The sequence below is a fragment of the Dreissena polymorpha genome, chromosome 9 (genome assembly GCF_020536995.1).
Source record: "Dreissena polymorpha isolate Duluth1 chromosome 9, UMN_Dpol_1.0, whole genome shotgun sequence".
NCBI lineage: Eukaryota > Metazoa > Mollusca > Bivalvia > Myida > Dreissenidae > Dreissena > Dreissena polymorpha.
In genome coordinates, this window is record NC_068363.1 from 88,245,511 (window position 1) to 88,266,770 (window position 21,260).

Genomic DNA, 21,260 nt, shown 5'->3' on the forward strand with positions numbered 1-21,260 from the left:
AGAACTTTAGCAAATTGTTATTGAACAGTTTAAGTTCGTAAAAAGGTTTTATTGAGTTTTGATTACTAAAATTTAGTTCCTTTTGTAATAATAAACAATGTTTCCTGTGGTGTACTTTTTCCCAATTATAAGTTCATTGTTAATTAAAAAACAGTCAAGTGCACATGCATGTTTTGATGCATAATGTAATTACATTCACTTTGGTGTTAATTGTATAAATGCATAAATATTACGCACAGTATAGATGAAAAGTATTCATACTGTTTTAACGATTCTTTCAAAATAAATATCAGTGTATTTGTAAAGATATTACTCGAAGAATGTCACACTTATATATACATGCTTAATTTCTCACTATTCTTTGCGGATGTAAACATGTGCGCACGAACAATCTCTATAGAGACCGACATTTGTTTACGATGTAAAGGTACAGAGTCGGAGATGAGGGTCATTTATAACAAATAAATTTGTAATTTATTGAACATACTTTATGCTTTGGAAAGCTCTACACCTGTGGCTAGTTTACTTTTAGACAATTATGTCATGATTCTTTTTTGAGAAAACAGACAACATAATTATATTTTAATATAAGTAATAATAGTTTGACATTATGTACAGTCTACAGCTTTGATAATGTTCCTTTAAGAATAAACAGTCGTGAAAACGCTTGAATCAGAAACAAAATTTACCTGCCATGATTCCTTACGGGAGAAAACCGTTCAAGGATATGAAAACACTTTATACAAACACGGTCACATAAAAAATAATAAATACACATTCATGTTTAAATCCGCAATAAACGTATCGTCTTTCTTCACACTTTGTGCAAATAGCACTGCGGTCAGAATTTACAAGTTCAAATTCGTGTCAAATGTGATTGTGTCTGTTTGGGGGCGTTTGTATAACGAGTGTTTTTCGACGCTTGACTGACTCGATACGCAACAAGTGGTGAAAAGTGTGTGGTTGAAGATACAATTCACCGAAATCGCTTCAGTAATTACAGGCTGTCAATTAATAGTTGGTACACGCGCTTCTCACCTAGTCCATCCGGGTTCAATGAATGTTCCGGAAGCACGTGGTCGGTTGGTGGACTCCTTTCCTGAAAGGTGGGTTTTCGTTAGGGTTTTAAGAACACATAACAGCTGGATATTGTAGCTTAAATAAAAAAATTTTCCGAACTTTCGTTAGTCTAGTTTGTCCATTAAATAGGAGCGCTGGGAAACAATCCCAGTTCAAGTATAATGCAGCCTCGGTCACGGAAGGACCTGATCAACTTCGAAATACTGTCCTGCTATTGTATATTATTGTAATATTAAAGCCGGTTGTCTTTTTTTCTTCATGAAATGTATTCTTTATCTTGCACGTGGCTGCCACAGGTCCGTCAATGTATATATGCACGAAACAGGGTAATTGAGTTACAATAAAAACATAATCGCTATTCCAGTTTGTCGGGGTTTTATTTCCCTACGGACTACATGGACAAGTTTGCAGTTGGATTAAACTCGCTCGATGGTGACGGAAAATACCGACAATACTCGATACAAATATACTCTCTGACACCTTTCATTCAATGGCCGCCATTTTATTTCCAATCTTAGACATCCGTTTGCGAGCCAGAAATCGATGGTTTCAGGTCAAACATGTTTCGTAGCCGTCGAGTTTCTTGCGTATTGAGGCGTAATTTAATATTGATTCCATTGGAAGCTGCACTGCGGCTATGCTTTCTAGCTTCAGAGTCTTCTTTATTTCAATATTCAGCCATGTAGCGAGGCTTTTATTGATTTCAGATAGTATTTTAGATACGGATGAAGCTGTAGACCTTTGCATTTATAAATGTGTATGTCTTGACAATGATGGACATTTTGGTTTAATTGTAAGTATATTTATCTGCTAATATTGCTTTAAGTGGCGACATTCTGGTTTTATAATATATTGTGAACATACAAATGCAGAGAAATATGTCAGGTCGCAGCATCGTATTCCATATACGTCTGTCTATACTGACTGCTCTGCATGGCAACGTTGGGCAGATCTTAGATGAGTCAGTTAAAATGTAATAAAGGATATGTCATTCGAAATTATTATGAATTGTGTCTTGTTCTTAGAAAACTGGGCATAATGCATGTGCGTAAAGTGTCGTCCCAGATTAGCCTGTGCAGTCCGCACAGGCTAATCAGGAACGACACTTTCCGCTTAAACTAGATTTTCGGTAAAAAGGGACTTTCTTTAAAGAAAAATACCATTAAAGCGGAAAGTGTCGGCCCTGATTAGCCTGTGCGGACTGCACAGGCTTATCTGGGACGACACTTTACGCACAAGCATTATGCCCAGTTTTCTCAGAACAAGACACAATCAAACTAATAGCAACGTAATTTTCTAGAAAACGTGCGCTTGATGGCTGGACAGACGCTTGATACAAGTCTAACTTAAAATTTATTCATTCATGACAATTTCGCGATATGTGGATTTATGCTTGGTGGTTAGATTAAACACGATAAGTTGTATTGTAATGTCTACTATTTTTCAACAAAAAAAATGTTAGTGAAATACGTTAGAAACAGCTGTGTGTGCATGTTACTATAGAAGAATATTTAGCTACATGTGCTTAGCTCAATTTTACTATGTTACCTTCCTATTTTCAAGAATAAGATAATAAAAACCATATGTTTATACTTTTGCTTATTTAATATATTTTTGCACACATTTAAGAATTGCTTTCGCAGAACAGGGGCACGACGATCGACAGAAGCCACGTAGACTGGTGTCTTCTTTGTCCCGTCTTTTTCTTGTATAAAGAAAAAGGGTTGCGTTTGAGTATTGATGATTAGTGGACTCTCCCATCTTTCTAAATTGGATCAATTTATTTCGAAAATTAGGGATGCCTAGTATATGTATTTCCATATTGAGAATATTACTTACAGAAATTCCTTTAAGCAAACAGCGCATACCCTGATTAGACGCCGCACCATGCGGCGTCTCATCTGGGTCTACGCTCCTTGCCAAGGCATTTTTTTTCTAGACGCTAGGCATAAATGGGTTAAGCAATTGATGAATGTGTTACATGCCTCGTTCGCTGATATATATTACCTTTCTGAAAACTGATTTTCCACGTAGAGTATGTTTTCACTACAAACTATCGTAAGCTTGCATCAGAACAGAACATAACATAACAGAACAGAACAGAACAGAACAGAACAGAACAGAGTGATTTATTTTAACTTAAGGTAATCGTCATTAACATCCATATACAATAACAACATACGTTTGAATTAAATACATTACATACATCATTTTGGAGAACTATCAATTAAAAAAAATTAAGTCGAGCTTTTCAACCAAATTTAGCAGTATGACACGATTACACGTGCAACCAATTTATATATCCGATTCCTGGTGCCAGAGATAAATACGGTTGGAAAAAGATAACAAATAAAGATTAATCAATTATGCAACGCGGCGCGATCAATCAATCAATATTATGATCGCGGAACCGTAGCGCATTGACGCTTTGTTCACAAGGAATAAATACTCTCAAATGATGGCAAAATGTAGACAATATCACGAACCTGTAATTACCAATCGTGATACATCGTATCTACGGAACGTCCATTGATTTATTGAATAAATCGTCTGCTGATCCAGACTGCGTAATTAAATCACGATTAAAGGTTACATGACACTAAATAATTAAGTCGTGTAGGAGGGTCATATATGGTTATTAATCAACATATTTTACTCGAAGGCATGATTTACTGTTAATACCTTTTTATGGTTTTATCTTTTGGAACTATTGCTAACGCAGATGTTCATAACCAACTCACCTAAATATGATTAAGTTTAAGACTAAAGTACAACATTGCGCTAAGGCGGGATACGTTCGACTGGAAAAGAAGAATGTGAAAAAAAAACGCAGTCGATCTCGTTATGCGTCGAGTTCTTTCTTGCATAGCGAATATCATTCCTTTGTTAAATCCTTAAATAAGTTTGGCTTAGAATGCACTTTAATAAAAAGTATAAGGTTAATGGGATCTCTTTGTGCAAAGCTTGAATTTATATTACGTTGAAGTTGTGGCTTTACCATTAAATTACATAAGAAGTGGAATAAGTATATTGTTGCATTAACGCAATTTATAGCGTAAGCTGATTTTATTTCCGGTATTTATTACATCGACTTTAATTCCTTTTTTTTTGCATTTTCGTCCGAAGTTTTAAGAATTGCAGTCACGCCACCGCGGTCAATTTACTTATTAACAGCATCCCTGATGAATCGGAGCCGATTAAAGTAATGTCCCAAAATAAATGAGATATATTTGGATACTAATCGTATTAATTATTTATTTCCATTATTTCCATTTCTGATACAAATATGTGGCGGGTCCGTCAGTAAATAACAATGACAATAGCAAACGCGCTATGTAGTGGGTGTACTTGGCACGAAACGGCATACATCTACATTACACGAGCCGCAACACGCCTCACGCAATAAATGTCGCTTCATACAAAGCTGATATAACACACCACAATATACCATGTTACAAGATGACCTGCATATCACGTACGCGCATGCGTGATGCAAATGTCGCCAGTGTATGTCCCTTCCACCACTCCTCCACTGACAAAACAGGCAAAAGATCTACAAATAAACATTTATTGTATAGATCTGTAACTGGCGTTTGGATGGCACTGGGTAGTCAGAATTGGCTAATTAATTATATCATATGCATACTGCATTAATTTGATGTTTTTATGTTTTTCAGACACAATGCATAATCGGTCTGAGGAAGCATTTTGGGGCATATGGATTAATATGTAGAACGTAAACATGACGCCAAGAGACCAACGTAGGTAATCTTGACAGAAACTCGAAACGCATATCTCGTGATAATCATCCATTAGGTGTCATCTAGGCGGAGAATATTCACGCGCAAGATGGATTCAGAAAACGAATCGATCAAACTTGTTTCCGATGATGCGACGGATAGACCGCCTCATAAACAATACGTACCGGAAACGAACGGTCGTGACGTCGATTCGTTGAACAATTTAGTTGTTCATGAGAACGATGCGGAATTGACTTTTAATCATGGGAAAATTCAACTGCATACCGACGTTGGTTGGATGGGATCAAGTGGTTGCAGTATAAACGAAACAACTGGTCTGAAACGAAATAGAATTATAGTTGTTGGTGATAAAGGTTTTGATATAACGTCGCGGTTGTGTTTTAAAGACGAATTTGACAAACATCGCCAAGTTCTAGAGAAAGGAATGAAAGAAGGGTCAAGGAACACCGAAATACAATACCAAGCTAGCAGTAGTAAATCAATATGGCGAAGTTTCATTTCTCTGTGTATCGGGCTTTTCTTTGCATTTATGTCATTCATGCCGTTAAGAAATATTCAAACCAGTTTGTACCCTTGGCGCCATTTAGGCAACTACAGTCTGGCAGCCATGTATCTGAGCTTCGCAATCGGGTGTCTGTTCTCCAACTGGATTACGCAGAACTCAAGACCGAAAGGCATAATTCTTGTAGCAATATTTGGTCACGTGATATTTTGTGCGGCTAACATATATCCGTCCGCATATACCCTCATACCGGCGTCCAGTTTCTTCGGATTTTCTCACGCCATATTGTGGTCCACGCAAGAGCTCATGATTGCAAGCTATGGGGCCAGCTACACCGCGATTAGTCACATGACCATCAATAAGACCATCCATCAATTCCAAAGCGTATTCCTGGTGTTCTGTCACGCGTCCCAGGTCCTTGGGAACCTTATCGAGTCCGCAATACTCCGTAGTGGCGACTATGAACAAAGCCGGCCAAACATGTCCGTTTACCTTTACCGACTAGAGAAGGACCTTTACGAGAACGGGATCGAGATCACGAATATCACGGATAAAGTCGACACCTCGGACAATCTGGTTTGGGTTGGCCCTTTTGGCTACAAAATTCAGCCAGACCTGGGTCTGTCGTCCGGAGATAAACCAAATTACGAAACTATCGTGAAGCTGGTGTTCATTGCCTTCGCGGTGATCGGAATGACCATTTTATGCTTGTTTTTGAATAAACCAGACATAATTGTCCACAAAAAGAAGTTGACGCTCTGTGAAAGTTTCCGTGCAATTCGGAAGTTTCTTACCACGGGAACCTTTTACGCGCTTTTCTTACTGATGTTATTCTCTGGAATGCAGCAGGCAGTTGTCATTGGTAACGTTACCAAGGTAAGTTTTCTATAAGAAGCATACTATTATGCCTTTGTCTTATATTGCCGCATAACACGAGGTTTATTTTGTTGCGTGGTAATAACTAACTAGATGTCAAATTCATTATTCAGTCGTGATGGTGGTTGGCCAGAATGTTTAAATATATATATATGTTGGACATAAAAAGGACAAGCTCAAAATTGGTGTACGTGTTTTCAATAACAACACCAGTAAATTATTTCCAATTGCATTAAAATGTTATTTATGTTTATTTCAATTAACATCAATAACATTTCAATTATGATCCTGTTAATTTTCTTACACCAATGTTTCTGCATTTGTTTTCTATGTTTTCATTCAACGACATTTTAATCTTTCTCCCAATAAACAGTAAAAAGAAGGTATATATTATACATAGCTCAAAATGATAAACAGGGTGAGTGTATGAACATTCGTACAACCAACGTTAAATGTACATTATGCAATAGTTGTCCCCTACCGGTTTCACTTATGGTTTGCTCTCTGTGTGTCCGTCAGTTAGTTAGTCCGTCACACTTTTCTGGATCCTGCAATAACTTTAAAAGTTCTTCATATTTTTTCATGAAACTTGAAACATGGACAGATGGCAATATGGAGATTATGCACGTCTTTTCATTTTCTTCCTACGTCACAAATTCGGGTTGCTATGGTAATAAATATATAAATAAACAATAAAAAAATCTGACAATGTTGGAGCCGGTAGGGGACATATATTGCTTGGCAATAGTCTTGTTTATATTGGCTTAATTTATCCAATATATACAATATATATACAGTCCATGAGTATACATGATCAAAAACTAGTAACATATATAAAGGCATGACATGCGATCAGTATTTAATAACATCAGTTGTTAAAATAGTATCAATACATGGATTACAGCATTAAGAATCTATTTAACAAGTAATGCTATAACGATAACATCAAAAACAACAAAGACGACTCAACAAAAGAGCGAGAAGTCAAGTTTGAGTAATGAAATATAAAAAATTAATCATATTTATAATTATACAGGTTTCTTTGATATAATGCTTTATGTACATACATGGCTAAGTTTTGTTGGTACGTGTATTATCCGATTGCATTAATTCAATAAATAATCATGTTTGGTCTTTTATAGGAAGCCTCTCGTGCACATGCGCGTGCACATGCGCATGCACACAAATAAAAATATTACTACAGAAATTACACATTATAAAACACAAATTACCACACATGTGTTGGTTAAGATCGACACCTGTGAGCACAAATTGCATATTGGCAACATGTACTCGCAACTATTTAACAGCACTTTCCCGATGGAAAACTGTTAATAATAATTATGATAATCCAGATGATTTGCGCTCAATATGAATATTGGTCTTACATGTTTTGATTTTTTTGTTCGTGATTAGTTGATAAGATCCACGAGATTTGTTTATGTTCATGTCGAAATGGTTTATCCGAATAACGTATGCTGTTAAAACAAAAACAAGAAAACTAGACCGTCTTTTAATAAAATATGTTGTTTTGTTTAACCCATTTATGCCCAGTGGACTCTCCCATCCTTTTAAATTGGAGATTTTTTTTTCGAAAATTAGGAATGTCTAGTATATTTATTTCTATATTAAGAATATTTCTTACAGAAATTCCTTTAAGCAAACAGCGGAGACCCTGATGAGACGCCGCATCATGCGGCGTCTCATCGGGGTCTACGCTGTTTGCCAAAGCCTTTTTTCTAGACGCTAGGCATACATGGGTTGATGAACATATGAACAACACTTTTCTAGTCATATTTCAAATCCAGAAATGAAAAGAAATCTTCCCCTCTGTCAAATCAAAACAGAGAAAAGCCAGGGACGATATTCTTATTGGAATAGTTACTTGAGAAAACGATCAATGAAACACACATTAAATATTGAACTTTATTAAAATTATTGCACAAAGTTGATTGATTGATGAAGGTTAAAAACAAAAACAAAAATTTAACTAATTTACGAAAACAGCACTCAGATTGTTAAACAAAACTGTAAATAATATACGCTACATGTCTGAATACATCTAATCACAAATATATTATGAAAGCATATGCTTAATATGATAAAATATGCATATGCTAATGCTACACCAAATTAAAATAATTACATAACTGATATTTTCGATGACATTGACATAATGCAAACATTAAGTTTTAGTTATGGTCAATATCAAACATGAGTTTGAAGGGTTTGTGGTCTTTCTGATCGAATTGTTCAATGTTTTATCGTATGATATGTAATGGTAAGAGGTCGTACAACCGCGATTACTTTTGGATCTCTGTCGGTCACTCATCACCTGTATTCAAAAAGATAAAATATTAGACATTTGTTTAAAAAAGAAGCTCCGTCTTGAAACACTTTTAAATCTTGTAAATAAGATAGCATCATGTACAGTTGCCAACAAATTTAAACGGTTCTTTACACAGCCATTTCAAAGGATCAAACTGTGTTTTAGGTATTAAAGGGGCGGTAAACCAAATAGCTATATATATCGAAAAAAATAAAGTTCTGAAATACCGTTTTTTTTTTACAGTTATTAGTTTATATTTATTAAAATATCACGACTGATATATGACATTACTTGAAAAATGCTGTTTTCACATGTTCAGTATATTCGGTAATACAATTTTACTGAGTATGTCTACCAGGTAATTTGGAGAGTTCTGTTGATGTCGTTATATTTTTTGAAACTACGAGGAATGCTCATATAAAGTATGATACAACGCTCATTGTATGATCATGGATGGCCGAGTGGTCTAAATGGGAGACTTTTTACTCTTTTTACACCAGGACTCCAGGGATCAGTGGTTCGAGCCCTGTTCAGGGTTACTTTTTTCTTTCTATTTTTCATTTATTCTTGAATATTTACTGGAGATTTTTAGATCATATGGTTAAATTTATCAATATAAAACATTTAATGACGGTATTTTAGAACTTTTCTTTTATCGTCAATCTGGTTGACGGTCCCTTTAAAGGGAGATAAATTGATGAGAATACGAGACTATCTAATGATATCATGTAATACACGAAAGAAATCAAAACTACGAGATTTCTTATGAAGATACATATTTGTATGCATCAAAACCATGTAAAATACAAACTTTTTTTCAGGGTTATTAATTTTTTTTTTACAAAAGCTATGAAATACAATGCCTTATTTTAACCCTTATTTGCACGAAACAATGTGATGTACTTACATTTACCGATTCACAGTCTCAAACTTAGTTTAAATTATTTGCCATGTACTAGTTTCTTTACCGAAGACTTAAATTTCTTTTATGCATAATGATAAAATATGACATTCCTGCAGTGAATCAACAGCAGTGAAAATTAACAACTTGTTTAAACAAACAAACACCTGATAATAGACAAATAATATGTTCACTCTGCGCCACTCGTGAATATATATTTTCAATGATCACTCGTGAAATAACAAACGATCTTACACTGACATGAACAAATATCCTCTATGTTCATACCCATTAAAAGCCTGAATCAAGACAAATTAACCAAGGCTAAATCGTAAAGGCCAAAATGCCAAAAGTCCACATTAATATGATAATGATAATATGGTATAATGATAACGTTTTGGTAATCCTTCGATGCCTCATGAGTGCTTAGTTTTAAAGTTTTAACAGTCGAAAGTCTACACGAATGCATGTTGGATGGACTTGAGTTTTAAGAACGTTGGATTTATCATATTTCAGCTATACGGCAGCCTGACTCTGGGTATATCCATGGTAGGCTATATGATGATGTGCTACGGAACATGTCAGCTCATAGTCCTGCTCGTCATGGAAAAGGTCTACAACCAACTGAGGGCCAGTATCGCTATATTCAACGGTAAGCATAGGTCAAGTGGTCGTTTTCGGCTCAAGTACTACTTTAAAGTAACGCGGTTGATAAGTATATATACTGCAACGTACCCCGGGTCCTGAAAATACGGACAATACGCTTAATGGCGACCGACCATATACGTGAAAGTGGCTGGCAAAATCGGTTACTATGGCTCAAAAATAACATTTTGAGATTTGTATATATTTTATTTCCAATTTCTTTTTAAAACAAAATGCAAAATATTAGGTCTCTATCATTGTTAGTTTTCGAGATATTGACCTAAACGTAATACCACCGTTTAGTGCAAAATGACTCAAATTCCGCAAATACGCTTACCAAAAATGAACAAAAGACAAATACAATATGATCAATATACAGCACTATTTTTCTTCTTTATTCCATAAGTGCATTTTATATAAATAGTTAAAAATGTCCTCACCCCGGGTATTTTGAAGTATACATAATAGTACCCATGGTACTTTAAAGTAGAACCTTGGCCAATAATGATAAATAGATAAATATAACACGGCTTATGTGTGACGTCAAGTGTTTGCAATAATACTTAAGCAAGAATTATACTTATAATACTAATTTGTTATCATAAATACCAAGTGTGGAATTTTATGCGTGTCCTCTTTTATCTTCCTAGCATGTTCCCTGTTATCGGAGTTGGTTGTGGGCAAAGTCTTTCATTTCACCATTGTTAAAGTATATTATGTTTATTACTGTAAAAGTTCGTTGATATGTTATCTTTATATATTTCAACATCGTCTTTTTGCAAGTTTAAATGTAACCATATATATCTCTTGCGATCGTTGTCTCTTGCAAGAAATTATGCTTATCTTAAATTATATTTATAATACAAGCCACTTCTGCGATCGGATCTTTGTAACTCCTTACAGCGTTCCTGATTACACTCGGTCTACTGGTGTGGTTGTACATATGGGAGCCGGACTCCGACAACCTGTTCAAGGTCATAGCCTATGTCGCGGTGTGGGGTGCGGCCGACGGGTTGTGGCAGTCGCAAGTTCAAAGTTAGTATACCTTCCAATCAATGTAACATTAAATTATATAAATGAGCACATGTATAATAATTTTATCCTAATGAGAAGACGTGCGTATAAGCAAAGTATAAAATCATGCTCATCAGTTACATTTCACTCATCCCAAATAACGTACAGCCAGTTTCTAGCTTTGAAGTGCACAGCTAATATATTATTTCGCTTATTTGGCGATTAATATGTCAATGCGTCTAAGAAGCGCTGTATTACAATGCATTTTGGGCGTTAACTTTGACCATGCGTATATAGCGTTAACTATTGCCTTGCGTGCTTGACGTTAACAATTATCATGGCGTATTTTACGATCACTATGACCATGCGCATTTTGCGTTCACTATGACCACGCTTATTTGAAGATCATTATGACCATGCGTATTTGGTGATCACTATGGCCATGCGTATTTGGCGATCACTCTTACCATGCGAATGATGCGGTAATTATGACCATGCGTATTTTTGCATTCAATATGACCATGCGTATTTGGCGATCACTATGACCATGCGTATTTTGCATGCACTATGACTATACGTAATTGGTTAACACTATTACTATGGGTATTTTAAAGTGACTATGATAATGCGTCTTTGTTATTCACCATGAACATGCGTATTTTACGTGCACTATGACCATGCGTATTTGGAGTGCACACTTACTACGCGTTTTTGTCGTGCACTAAGCTACATGTTTTTGGCGACTTCTTTGACTATGCAACTAAGCTGTGCATAATCACTTTGCATATTTGATGTGCACAATGAATATTCGGCGTGTAAGAGTAATATGCTTATTTGGCGAACACTATGACCATGCGTATTCGGTACGCGTTTACTAATAAGACCATGTGTATTTTGCGTTTGCTGTGACGATGCGTCGAAAGCGTGCAGTATGAACATGTGTTTTTCGTATGCACTTTGACCATGGGTATTTTACGTTCACTATGGCCGTGCTTATATGGTGTTCATTATAACCACCCGTATAAGGCAAGATTTATCAAAATGTGTTCAATAATTGAATTACCTTTTACATCTTTTTTACGACATTTAACGAATATGCATGTCATCATTTTAGCAAAAAAATACTTCAAACGATGCAGAATTTCAAAATGTTGATGGTTGTTTGAAATCTAATAGTCGTAAAGTTGACATTACTTTAAAAATAAAATTAAGCTTTTTATTTGACATTTACGTACAATTTTACGATTGTTAAGAAAGTGTCTCCATTTGTTGGACAATGGGTCATACATGAAGGACCTTGTAGTGACCTCTCTTGCTGATACAACTGAGGATTCATTTTTTAGATCTTTATATTCAACTTCAATTGGTATATCTATATATTCAACCTTAATTTGTAGATGTACATATTCAACTTCAATTTGTAGATCTACACATTCAATTTCAGATTGTAGATCTATATATTTAAATTTAAATTGTAGATATACATATTCTTCTTCAATTCTTCTTCTACAGAGCAACCTTAATGTGTAGATCAACATATTTAACTTCAATTTGTAGATCTAAATATTCAGCTTCAATTTAAAGATATTATTTCGTGTTTGCAGACGTCCTACTGTCTTGGTCCACCGGCCGAAAGGAAGCGGCGGTGACCGTGTACCGCACCGTGCAAAGCCTCGGTCTCGCGCTCGTGTTCCTTCTCGACGTCTACGTGTCCTTGCTGAACTTGATCTGCGTCTGCTGCGCCGTACTGGTCGTCGGCGTCATGCTGTACCTTCTTATGGAGGTTATCCGGACGCCACATCACGTCACTGAACCATTGCCGTTCGCTCTTTAAATACAACGGTTTGACGACATTGGTGTAAACATTTCATGAGCGCAAATTGCGCGCTCTATGAACATGCCATTTAATCTTAGTGGACGGTCAGTTGGAACTTTTTAAGTTAAAAATTCATTATTGAGTGCTGACGTTATCATGTAAAATATGATCATAAGCGCCCAGTAGTTTTGTGTTTTTTTACGGCCCAATATACAGATATGATTACCAATTTTATTTGTTGTTGCCGATGCACATCTATGTATTGCTTGCATTTAAGTAAAACTATTTTTGGAAGAACTCGGCCTCACATTATACAAGCCAATGAAAGGCGTCCATTGCCGTTTGCTCTTTAAGCACAAACGTTTTCATTATTACATTATTTGATGCCGTTGGCTCTGTGAACACAAAAAGTTTGAGCTGACCATCGGAAGACTTGATGAGGACACTCTAGCAAAGAAATTACCAACTTGTACGAACGCATGCATGTTGTTAATGTCGTTGCTTCACGCCACGTGACATATCAGGTAGAACCTTTGCGATTAGATGTGACGAATTTAAGTTCTATTCTATGTATTCGCATGTCACATCATCTTAGTAAATGTTTGCAATTCAGTTGATACGTCTGTATTTTGCACACAATTGACAGCTGTCATTTTTAACCTTGTAATGGACGTCGTCCGCATACCACATTAGGTCACACAATATTTGCTACACGTCCCTTGAAGATGAACAGCAGATATTGGAAGCCAGGGGGTCGAGATTGAAAAAATATAGAAGCTTATTGTTTAGTTTCTTGAGGTCCCTCCTCATGGAGAATGATCTCACACCCTATAAATCCATATAATATTTACCACGTTAATGCAAAGATATTTAATTGTAATAGCATTTTTGCGAACTGGTACCTCATTTGTTGAAATTAACTCAATCGTCAATAGTCTTATGAATGTGTCTTTTAAATTTTATAAATTTGAATTACATAATCGTTGTCTTATCGTTAACTAGTAGGACCTACACGCATACATTTGTAATAATACATTAATGCTTGCACGTTCTACTACTAAAAGTTGACTCTTTACAAGTCAATACAAGTTAGCAAACATTCCGTTACCTAACGTAGCGTTCAATCATATCGGATAACGAATATTCACAAAGTAAACCGGTTGAAACGCGCTTTTTACCATCAACTCATACAGTGTATAATTAACACGCGATAGCTGTAAATCATCATTATTTTCATTAATGTGTCCATTTAAAAAACACATTTATTACAAACAAAAGTCATAGTCGTAAGCGATTGCGTCATTGTGTTGATGCTACAGAATTATGTTCATGTTTTCTGTTAAAGGAAAATGAATACAGCTTTAATATATTATTGTGCGAGTGCATTGTATATTCATTGGCACAAATGTGTGGATGTCACCGTGTATGATCTTGCTAAACAAATGTATTCACACTCCGCAAAGCCGGTTAAATTTTTTTTGTGAATGGTCAAGCGTTTGCGTTGTCAAAGTTTAACTTTTGACCTTTGTTTCAATGTGAAACTGGCGGCTTATCTGCTCTTTATTTGAAGGTTAAAATACAAAATAAAATATTGATCAATATAATAGTAAATTGTAATGAAATATTTATTTGATATGAGAACGGCTGTCTATAAATCTCATCTGCAGACGTTTATGCCATTTATAATTCATTCACCGTAACACCTTAATGATATTGTACAATGAAGGTATACGTTATATATCTGTGTACCCTTTTTCTATTAAATTCATCCACCTTAAAACATATATATGACAATTGCATACATGTTTAAAAATGTGTGTATATATTATTCTATTGATGCTAAATATTGTGTTTTGATGCATATCATTTTTTATTTCAAAGCTTTCATAATGTTTTTCTAATTGTGTTCCTACACAAAGTTATAATCATGGAGGATAATTATGGGATATTCATTTATAAACTGGAGTCAAAATGGATGGTCTCAAAACGCTTAATTGGTCAAAAGTATCATACGTTGACATTTATGTTACATTTAGATCTAAACTTGTATATTATAAAATATATTTTTACATGACCTTCAACAGCGTAAAATCTCCGAAATTACTCTCTCTCTCATTAACCCATTTATGCCTAGTGGACTCTCCCATCCTTCTAAATTGGATCAATTTATTTCCAAAATTATGGATGTCAAGTATATGTTTTTCTATATTTATAATATTTCTTACAGAAATTCCTTTAAGCAAATAGCGCAGACCCTGATGAGACCGCGCATCATGCGGCGTCTCATATGTGTCTACGCTGTTTGCCAAGGCCCCTTTTCTAGACGCAAGGCATAAATGGGTTAAAATAAAATATTCGATGGGTTTCATTTATTTAATAACTCCCTTCACACCACGTTTGTTTGTCGCTCTACGTATCTAACAGTGCTTTATCTGTGATTGCATTTTCATTTTTTTCACACAATCTATGAATGTAAATAAAACATGAATAGACACGATATCCTCGAGTTATGTTTGTCGTTTCTCTAATAAATAGGCCTTTATAATCTTATATCGCTAAACTGATTCTTCTGAGATGAGTTTTGAAACAGTATTTGATTAACTACTCTATTCGGTAATGTATCATACGCATTACTATTTTTATAAATGTGTTTTTAATAATTGGTTTTCAAATAATTAATAGTAATCGTCTGAATGAGACGATGGTCCGAATGTTTATTTATGTAAAAATATTGTTCCGAACTATTTTGTGAAATCTGTATTGATTTTTGTCGCCGTTTGAAAATATACGACTTACGATAAATGAAACACATCATACAAATATTATTAACCTTTGTATATTACCGTACTTACAGCTGCTCAACAGGTTAATGTCAGATATGCATTTATCCAATTTATACCTAGTGGACTCTCCCATCCTTCTAAATTGGATCAATGAATTTCCAAAAATAGGGATGTCTAGTATATTTATTTCTATATTTAGAAAATTTCTTACACAAATGTTTACCAATGCCTTTTTTCAAGACGCTAGGCATAAATGGGTTAAGCTGCTGATTAATTCAACTTCATGTATGTACACCTGAATTTTTGTTACAAAGCGATCTTCGATAGACCATCGCAAATTCGAATTCCAAACACACGACCAATGTCCATGAAAATAATTCGAAAAGTTTCTTTTTCTTGTTTCTTAGATCCGCTATAACAAACCAAAGCTAAACTGAACTGGACTATTATGAATCACAACAACGCCAATGATCCTTACATCTGCTGATTTTATTGTTTACATGTACAAAATATGAAAATATGATAATAAGTTCATAGCATCTCATCTGATGTCAAATGGTATTGCTAGAGGTTTTATCAAACATAACGCATTGGCAGATGAGGTAATCCTGTGACAAACAAGATGGCGACATCTATGCCGAGACAGGTAATTTTCGCGGTTTATTACCCTTTATTACTTGTATTTATTTTGTAAAAGCCGCTCACTTTCCAAAGATATCAGAAAGAACGTGATTAACATTTATTTCGTATTACTCGCTGCGAATTTTCTTAGCGGGAACTGTAATTTTGTTACCCGCTAAGAAATTTCCCAGCGAGGTAAGTCGAGATATAGAGCGAATATTATACGATATAAACACTAATCCTTTTCTTGCCGATATGGCTAGAACGTGAGCGGCATCTTAACCATTAATGAAAGAAATAAAGGGTATACGACGGGGAATAAATGGCTGTCTCGGCATGGACGTCGCCATCTTGTTTGTCACGTGATTACACCCTCTGATTGGAAATGGCGAATGAGCAAAATATATGTAAAAGTTTGCAGTGTATCCCGATCACAAGTATTGAACAAACAATACAACAAATAGTTCATGCATGTGTGAGTTCAAATCAGCCCATATATGGGGTGGGAGAATGGTTTTTGAAAATATGTAGATTAGTTTGATTTGATGTCTGCCGTTTGCTTGGCAGCTGATGAACACACCGGTTTTCATGAGTTTATTTTTCAGAAATAAAAGTGTAAAATATATATAATTTAACAAAGGGTTTAATAAACGAATATATAAAATATTATAAATACACTATGAACATTATTATATATAAAACATACAACGAAACCTTCCATTAAGAATAACGATTAAAACCTCAGCTTTATAACAATAAAGACAGACTTGATGTGTCTGTCTCCCCGTTCAAAGGAAACATGCGCAAATCCTTTTTTGAACTTTGATCGTTCTAAAAAACTACAAGCTACAGTGGCGGTATTCACAGAGTATCATTTACAATGGAGATACTGATGAGCAAGGTATCTACATTTAACTAATTAAAGCGATTAAAACAAACAAATATAAAAAAGTTTTATAGTAATAGTAGCTCAATGAAACATGTCCGTAAAGGAAAATCATATTATAATATATATTTTATATATTGTAAATGACTTTAACTCAGAACATTTGCAGTACAATAAAATAGTATAAGGTAGTTTTAGAGGGAGTTTGCATGATTTCCATGTCACCAAATAATTTTTGCAATCTTAAACCAACATATGAATATGACCTAGGAATGCGAAATAACATAAATTAACACTCTGTATATGGTACTAGAAATCGAATATTGTTAACTTCAGTAAATTTCTCAAGTGGCTGATTAAAGCCGATGCCGACACTTTTACTAGTATAAGTTTGGAAACAAAATTGTGTCTTTGTGTCGTATGAACGAATCTGCACTAAAACTAAATTTAGATTCACATCGTACATGCATGATATACATGCTGGCGAATCCGACTGTACAGACATTTTCGATTTCAGAATTAAATATATGGCTTATTTCGCATTTTTTTCGACACATGTTCTTCTTAACTTTTATTTTAATTAATATTGAAATATATGTATAATAAGTTCTTTACACATTTTATATAAATTCATTAATATTTGACAAAATCGTGCATACTCCCTTTAAAGTAAGAAATAAACCGGACAAATCAACGTTTTGGACTTTGTGAGAAATAAAAACACAAAACAGCTTCATAAACCTATATATCACATTAAATTTTGGATTACATGATAAAATATGCATGGTTTTGGAAATAACTTAAAATGGGAAATTGGTATCAACTAGCTTACCTTTAAATTAAAATACATGCAGAATATATGATATAATTGTAGAACCTTTATGTATGCAATATTGTAAACAACATGATTTGAAATGTTAACGAAGATGCGCTTGTTTGAAACTCCGTGATTACAATTATTGTAGAACCTAATTATGAGTGGTACTACACCACACTCAGAAGAAAAACCATGTCGCAAAAAGAACGTACTACAAGCGCACATGTCTCATGTATTTGGAAGCAGGCGCGATCTGAACGTTAACGCTTATATCATGCGGGTGCACTGTATCTGTTCTTTCGTCCGCCTCAACAAAGTCTTCAGAACCCATCGTCTCTGTAAGGTTTCGAGTAGAAAGTTCTTTTTTAACATCGGCGACAGTGGCTACCGATTCATGACCTTCTTCAGGAATGTCATGTAATGAAGACTTGAGCTTTTTGAAGTCCGTTTCATTCATTTCGCGCAGAGAGTCTTGTCTTTTGAGCACGTTTTCAACACCATTAGTTTGGTCAGTACCTGTTAGTATAACAACGTAGGTATTAATACAAAACGACTGTTATTAACGTTATGGGAATAGGTTAGTGAGTAATGCAAGGGATAATAATGCCTTTTCCACAGAGGTCAAGCAGGAATAAATTATTTCGTTAGTATACCTTAGGGAAAGCTAAGGAGGGATAGGACCAATAAAGCGCACTTAAATACTAAGGTGAATTTTGTAGCAATAGCAATGGTGAGTACTAAGCTTAATACTTTTTTGTTTACATCACATAGATCTGTATTGTTTAATAATCTAGTCACTGTTAAATACCAATACGTTTAAAAAGATATAATATAAGTACTGATGCAAACAGTTAAATGTCGCAGTACAAATATCTATATTGCAACACAAATTTCTAATTTTCATAAACCATGTGAAAGACACTTAAACAATTCTGTCAAATTTTTACGTATCGTCAGAGTCATTTTTGTATTGTTTGTGTAAAACAAAATTACTAATTTGAATCTATAAAATCGAAATTGTTAAAGCAATTAGGTTTGGGCATATAAAGTCTAAGTGAAATGTGGATTCCCTTCTAATTACGACTTTGGTCATCGGCTCCATAGATATTATTTAATTCTCCATTATATTTAAACGTGTACAAATACTCTTACACCACAATTGTTTAAATCATTGAAAATGTGTTACTGTTTCTTTTAAAATCAACACGTTACACAAGTAAAACTTACACTAAAATTTGAAACAAGAAATGCAGTAGAAAAAGACAATCAGCGTAAAAATTAATTTTAAGATGGTATGCATTAAACCAAGTACAACACGCCTATTGCCAAGCAATATATGTCCCCTACCGGCACCACCTAATTGCGATTTTTTTTTATATTTTTCGCCATAGCAACCATAATTTTTGACGTAGGAAGAAAAATAAATGACTTGCATAATTTCCATATTGCCATCTATTCATGTTTCATGTTTCATGAACAAATATGAAGAACTTTTAAAGTTATCGCAGGATCCAGAAAAGTGTGCAAGATCCACCATATTCAGCAGTATTTCTAGTCTATTTGTTGCCTTAGCAACCAGAATTCTTGACATAGGAACAAAATCAAATGACGTGCATTATTTCGATATTGTCATCCGTCCATATTTCAAGTTTCATGAAAAAATATGAAGAACTTTTAAAGTTATCGCAGGATCCAGAAAATTGTGACAGACTGACGGACTGAGGGACAGACGGACACACAGAGCGCAAACCATAACTCCCCTCCGGTGAAACCGGTATGGGGCAATAATAGCAAGCATACTATGTAATATGATACCTCCGATCACATTATATATTATGTACCACACGTGTATGAGGCATACGTATTGCAAATACTGTATTCTTGCAACGCACATGAAAAAATGTAAATTGATTACAATTTCGACGTATGACGAGGCTGCTTTTACTTGATATTTCACATGCAGAACGATATTAATCAGCATTAAACATATCAACTAGTCTCTACTGAAACTGGTAGACTATACATATAAATCCCTCCCATCTTATTTACATTATTGAGTTTAAGTTTTTTGTTTGGTTGCTAATTGATGCGACTACAAATGCATGAGTTATAAGATAAATGTTTAGGTAGAAATATCTCTTAGTGAAGCTAAATAATGAAACATGAACAATATATTTAACCATTGCTGTTACAATTTTATGATAATGAACACCATGGGGAATAACCAGTTGAAGTTGTTGTATACGTATCAAACTGCATTGAACAAACATGAGCGCCTATGTCGTCGGCTGCATTGGGATTACCAATGTTTGCTTCTTTTTTAACGTCTTCGTGCGCATGCGCGCGATCTCCTAGCAACCGCAATATGTGCCCTTGCTGTTCCACAATGGTGTCCATCTTAAGGTACATGCGGTCCAAGCGTTCTCGGTTGTCGGTGGTCTCCATCTGCCGCACGGATATATGGTTCAACATCTCATACCGGAAGCTGGAGATGTCTTGTTTGATTTCATCAAAATCTGGAAAAAAATAGAGTAAATAAAAGAAGACAATTGCCAAGCAATACATGTCCCCTACCGGCTCCACCATTGTCAGAAATTCCACCATTGTCAGATTTTTTTCTTTTTTCTTTTTAATTTGTTGCTATAGCTACCAGAATTTTTGTCGTAGGAACAAAATGAAATGACGTGCATAATGTCCATATTGCCGTCTATCCATGTTTTAAGTTTCATGAAAAAATATGAAGAACTTTTAAAGTCATCGAAGGATCCAGAAAAAAACACAATTTTCAGCAGTATTTCTAGTCCATTTGTTGCCATAGCAACCAGAATTTTTGACGTAGAAATAAAATGAAATAACGTGAATAATGTCAATATTGCCATCTATCCATGTGTCAAGTTTCATGAAAAAATATGAAGATTTTTTTAAGTTATCGCAGGATCCAGAAAAAAACAACACCATTTTCAGCAGTATTTCTAGTCTATTTGTTGCCATAGCAACCAGAATTTTTGACGTAGGAACAAAATGAAATAACGTGCATAATGTCCATATTGCCATCTATTCATGTTTCAAGTTTCATGAAAAAATATAAAGAACTTTTATAGTTATCGCAGGATCCAGAAAAAACACCATTTTCAGCAGTATTTCTAATCTATTTGTTGCTATAGCGACCATATTTTTTTACGTTGGAACAAAATGAAATGACGTGCATAATGTCCTTACTGCCATCTAT

The 21,260-nt window shown here is 34.8% G+C and overlaps 3 protein-coding genes across 4 annotated transcripts in view; 1 reads left to right on the forward strand and 2 right to left on the reverse strand.

Annotated features, from left to right (window-relative positions):
• The window catches only part of LOC127844309 (b(0,+)-type amino acid transporter 1-like), a 34,729-nt gene extending 33,906 nt beyond the window's left edge, over nucleotides 1-823 (reverse strand). For both annotated transcript variants that reach the window (XM_052374417.1, XM_052374416.1), the window contains exon 1: nucleotides 690-823. In XM_052374417.1, the coding sequence (XP_052230377.1) occupies nucleotides 690-696 (7 nt within the window). In that variant the 5' untranslated portion in view covers nucleotides 697-823. The remainder of the gene's footprint in view (nucleotides 1-689) is intronic.
• Nucleotides 824-4,761: 3,938 nt separating this feature from the next.
• Nucleotides 4,762-13,101, forward strand: LOC127844880 (protein unc-93 homolog A-like). Its single transcript, XM_052375414.1, has 4 exons — nucleotides 4,762-6,219; nucleotides 9,966-10,101; nucleotides 10,998-11,129; nucleotides 12,713-13,101. Exons 1-4 carry the CDS (start codon nucleotides 4,930-4,932, stop codon nucleotides 12,940-12,942), a joined length of 1,788 nt encoding a protein of 595 aa, XP_052231374.1. The 5' UTR covers nucleotides 4,762-4,929; the 3' UTR covers nucleotides 12,943-13,101.
• A 3,141-nt stretch (nucleotides 13,102-16,242) lies between these two features.
• The window catches only part of LOC127846244 (short transient receptor potential channel 7-like), a 31,703-nt gene continuing 26,685 nt past the window's right edge, over nucleotides 16,243-21,260 (reverse strand). Inside the window, exons 17-18 of the mRNA XM_052377413.1 lie at nucleotides 20,335-20,547; nucleotides 16,243-18,547 (exon numbers count right to left, since the gene is read on the reverse strand). Coding sequence (XP_052233373.1) covers nucleotides 18,243-18,547; nucleotides 20,335-20,547 — 518 coding nt within the window. The 3' untranslated portion in view covers nucleotides 16,243-18,242. The remainder of the gene's footprint in view (nucleotides 18,548-20,334; nucleotides 20,548-21,260) is intronic.